The 4,462-nt window shown below is 36.0% G+C and overlaps 1 protein-coding gene across 1 annotated transcript in view; it reads left to right on the forward strand.

The window, feature by feature from the left end:
• Positions 1-1,587: 1,587 nt before the first annotated feature.
• LOC559196 (NACHT, LRR and PYD domains-containing protein 12-like) overlaps positions 1,588-4,462 on the forward strand; it is a gene marked incomplete at its 5' end in the record, with an annotated part of 120,545 nt that continues 117,670 nt past the window's right edge. The window contains 1 exon segment of the mRNA NM_001444605.1: positions 1,588-1,669. Within this exon segment, the coding sequence (NP_001431534.1) occupies positions 1,588-1,669 (82 nt within the window).

The raw sequence follows: 4,462 nt of genomic DNA on the forward strand, positions 1-4,462 counted from the left end.
ATAGTTACTGTAGTTAATATAGTAGCTTATAGTTACTAGTTCTATTGGATATTCTATTGGTGACCCCTGGGGTAATTACATTTTAATAAAGACACAGCAATAGCGTCAGATGCAGCAGATTGATTTCATAACACCAGGTTAAATTTTCTGGCCCATTTACAGCACTGACATACATAAAAAAAATAACTGAAGAATAGACTTGGGTCTATTGGTGTGTGTGCGCCATTGCATGCAAGTTTTCTGTATTTATAACCACCTCAGAGGATATTAAGGGTCGCGAGTCACTAGCATTGTTATTTTGGGGGTCGTGGGCTGAAAAGTTTGGGAACCCCTGCACTAGATCATGTCCTTCGGCAGTTAGAAAACTATATGGTACTTTATAATACTACAATTCTGAAAGAAAAACTTATTTCTGGCACGTTTTCAGTTGTGTAGCTGCAAAACTTGTTATAATGTGCAGTATTTCATGCATGCAAGGATCACTGGTCACACTCTCTCACTTTCTGCTAAAGAGACTACTGTTTGCTTAGTGGTTGACCGGTGGGATCCAAGAATTACACTTATTACTAAGCCATGCTTACATGCTATATCAGAGCGAATATTCAGAGTAGCATGGTAAATAGTATAGGAAGCGCGTCACAGGCTGTCATTGTTCAAAAATGAACTAATGTGAATATACAAACAACTTCAGCTCAATAAAGCAGGCTAGGCGGAATAGCGCTATTGACTGATGTTTTGTTGTTAAATATAACAACATGTATACTAAATATAAATCTACATTATCGATGCTGTAAAAGGCCCTTATGAAACTGAAATTAGTCACATCAATCGTTCGCCAGAAGATCTCAGTGGCTGAACAACACTTTCAACAGATTTCAACACTTCTGTGCATATAACCCAATTGTAACAACACAATCTGCATCAGCTCTGCGTGACTAAAATAGTTTTAAAACAGAACATTACCTGTCTAACAGTAATACTTCAGCCATTGTCGTCCTTCCTCCAGCTCGCAAAACTAACTCCAATATTGATTCGGGATTATAAAAAGCTTTGATTAAGCATTAGGTTTTTTACAGCTTTCACTCATGTCCAGGTGACCACGGTCCGTGTGAGCACACATCGGTGGATCTGCGTGAACGAGTGCATGAAAAATCAGCATTTGCTGACAGACAGTTTGGGCTACATATTGGAATTATGGGAATTATTGCCCAGTCAATATTTAATTAGATAAAGATTTGTAAAAATCTTATGCCATAACAAAAAGTTGTTTTCTCTTTATCATGACTTTAGTCAAACACTAAGAACAAGAGAGAAAAATAGTTTAATGCTTGGCCTCTTAGGACTTCTGTAGAACATAGAAAGAGTTCATTATTAATCCTGTAGAGTGACAAGAGTGCCTGTCAATTTTTAAGAACACTTACTGTAAAATTACATTCACAAAGACACGAAATTACAAGAGGGAAAGCAGATCATCGTGCAGTAAGGTTTAAAGGATGAAGTTTCCATGTAAATGTAGTTATTTAGTCATCTGAATCAGTACTGCAGTAATGAATGTGTCCATTATATTTGCTCATCTTCAGTGTACAAACCAAACCCTCCAGAGCCCAGCTGTGTGTCCATGAAGAGTGACCGGTCAATGAATCCTCCTCTTGAATTTAGTGGAAACACTTCTACTTCGTTTAGGTAAGCACTGTACTAAACAGTTTTGTTTCACTGTTTCTGACTTGGAACATATATACATCCTCCTGCAGAGTGGCACGATTGCCTGTATGCAGCACATTTCACATGATATTCATAAAAAGATCTTAACAGCTGAAAAATTTGGAAGAAAACTTGATGTAAAATTACATTGACTAAAACATGAAATACAAGAGTGAAAGCAGATCAGTGTGCAGTAAGATTTAATAGACGAAATAAACAAACAGTGAATAACAAGAAATCAGGGCAGAAAACCATAAGGCACTGGAACATTTACATAAAACACACTTGGAGGCAAACAACAACATAACAAGGGTTGAACAGAACTGAGAAACACCACAAAAGTCTCTGTGTAAACGTAGTAGCTTTGTCACCTGAATCATCATACAATATAATGAATGTAAGAGTGTGTGGATTACATTCACATGTTGAGTTAATTTTTAATGTACAGAATGAACCATCCAGAGCCCAGCGGTGTGTCCATGAAGAGTGACCAGTCAATGAATCCTCCTCTCGAATTTAGGGAAACTGATCCTGGGTTTAGGTAAGTGCTGATTTAAACCATTTACTATTAATATTATTATTATTACTAATTATTTATTTATTTATTTATTCATTAATTCATTTTTTGATTTGGAACATAGAAAAAATCTTTATTTTTTAGAAAATCTTAAAGAGCTCCTGTTATGGGTTTTTGAAAATGAGCGTCCATGCAGTGTGTAACAGCACTAAGTGAAAAATGACCTTTTATAATGCATAATAGGGCCTCTTTAATTAACTGCTGCAAAATGTGAAAGAACAATGGCTGTTTAGTCTTCAAAATCTTAACACACATAGATAGTGTAGTCACATTAATCAATATGTTACAAAATTTATAATAATAATAATAATAATTATACATTTTATATGTAATGTGCTTTTTTCAAGCTCAAAGTGCTAAAAGGGAAAAAAAACAGTGAAAACACTAAGTAGGAAAGTATTACAATAAGTAAGGTAACAAAAGATCACACATTAAAAACACTACTAAAGAGGTCTTACGAAGCTTCTTAAAACAGTCCAGAGACACGGCATTCCTAATGGTAATGGCGGGTAATGCATTCCATAATGTTGGTGCACGGTATGAAAAAGCCCCACCACTCATGGTGTTAAGTCTGCAGCCCGGCTGGAACAAGGTAAGACCCGCAGCAGAGAGAAGACTGCGAGCAGGAGTAGAAAGTGTCACAAGATCACAGATGTACTCGGGAGCTATCCTATGGACTGCTTTACGAGTTAAAATCGGGGATTTAAAATCAATACGTGAACTAACCGGTAGCCGTTTAAAGTTGCTGTTAAACAGGTGTGATGTAATGGCGAGAGGATGTAGAAGTCGGAACACGTGCGGCAGAATGTTGTTACTGTTGTTATTAATACAGGAGTGTATGAATTGTTATGCTCATCTTCAATGTTCAGATCAAACCCTCCAGAGCCCAGCTGTGTGTCCATGAAGAGTGACTGGTCAATGAATCCTCCACTTGAATTTAGTGGAAACACTGATCCCGTGTTTCGGTAAGTGCTGATCTAAACCGTTTATTATTAGTGGGGTTTGCCTTTAGGACAAAACTCCGGACAAAAAATTTGGTTCATAACTAGTCTTGCAGTTTTCATCCTGAAATATTTTGTGTTCATATTTGTCTGCAATGAAATACAAGTCATTGTAAATTTGGAAATCACTACTTTCTTTTTTTATTTGCATCTTTTGATACAGTTTCAACATTTTCTGATTTGGGGTTGCAATTTAGTCACATTAGTCAGTATGTTACATTAGTTGTTAATAGGGGTGTAACGATATTACAAACCGAACCGAAGTATGGTGATACACCAACCACAATCGCAGAACTTTTGTGGTGTACCGCGGTACTCACACACCCCCTGCTGCCCATTGTTGAGGTTGACGTTACTTGTCTCTAACTAATTAAACCAATTTAAACGCATTTTTATTTTATCTCATTTGATTGAACTGTATTAGTAATGATGAGCTTTTGTTTTAAATATTATATTCTAAAGCTAGTATTTTCCAAGTGCAAGTCATGTCATGTGACTTGAGTGAGCATCATACTTGTTACAACTGTATACGCAGGATGGCTGCTTCACATAGTATTGAGATTGCAGATCCCTCAGACACAGTTAAGTCACCTGTGTGGGAACATTTTGGTTTTCCAGTGGAGTACAGAAATGGAATTTGTGTCGTAGACAAAGCCCGAACTATCTGTCGTAATCGTTTCACAAAGCTTACTTATAAGGAATAACATTTAAAAACTGTGGTAATTTCACAATGTAAGGGTGTAAGCAAAATACACTTTAATACACAACAGAGCTGCCAACAAAAGTGATTTAAAGTACAAAAGTGAAACCAAAAAATGCTTAAATATATACAAAAAAGAGAAATATTTACAATAATAAAAATAATATAATGAAGTAACAAATTCAAACAAAGTATCAAACAAAAATTTGTTCCACTCAAGAGAAAGGGGATGATAGTGAAGCCAAACAAAAGAAAGAAATATAACAAAGCAATTCTAACTCATGAGTAACCCCTTACCTCGCTAAAAACTGATGAAAAGATAAGAAAGGTCTTCAGTGTCGCTTGCCGTATTCTTCCCTATAATGAACTGTAGAATAAAATAAATACACAGATGACGTTCACCTCTTACCTGATGTCTCTAACAATACATTTTCTACATGTTTGCAAAATAGAAGTCATACGACATCTTCCCTTCTCACCTTA

This window comes from Danio rerio, chromosome 1 (assembly GCF_052040795.2).
Source record: "Danio rerio strain M-AB ecotype USA chromosome 1, GRCz13ab, whole genome shotgun sequence".
NCBI lineage: Eukaryota > Metazoa > Chordata > Actinopteri > Cypriniformes > Danionidae > Danio > Danio rerio.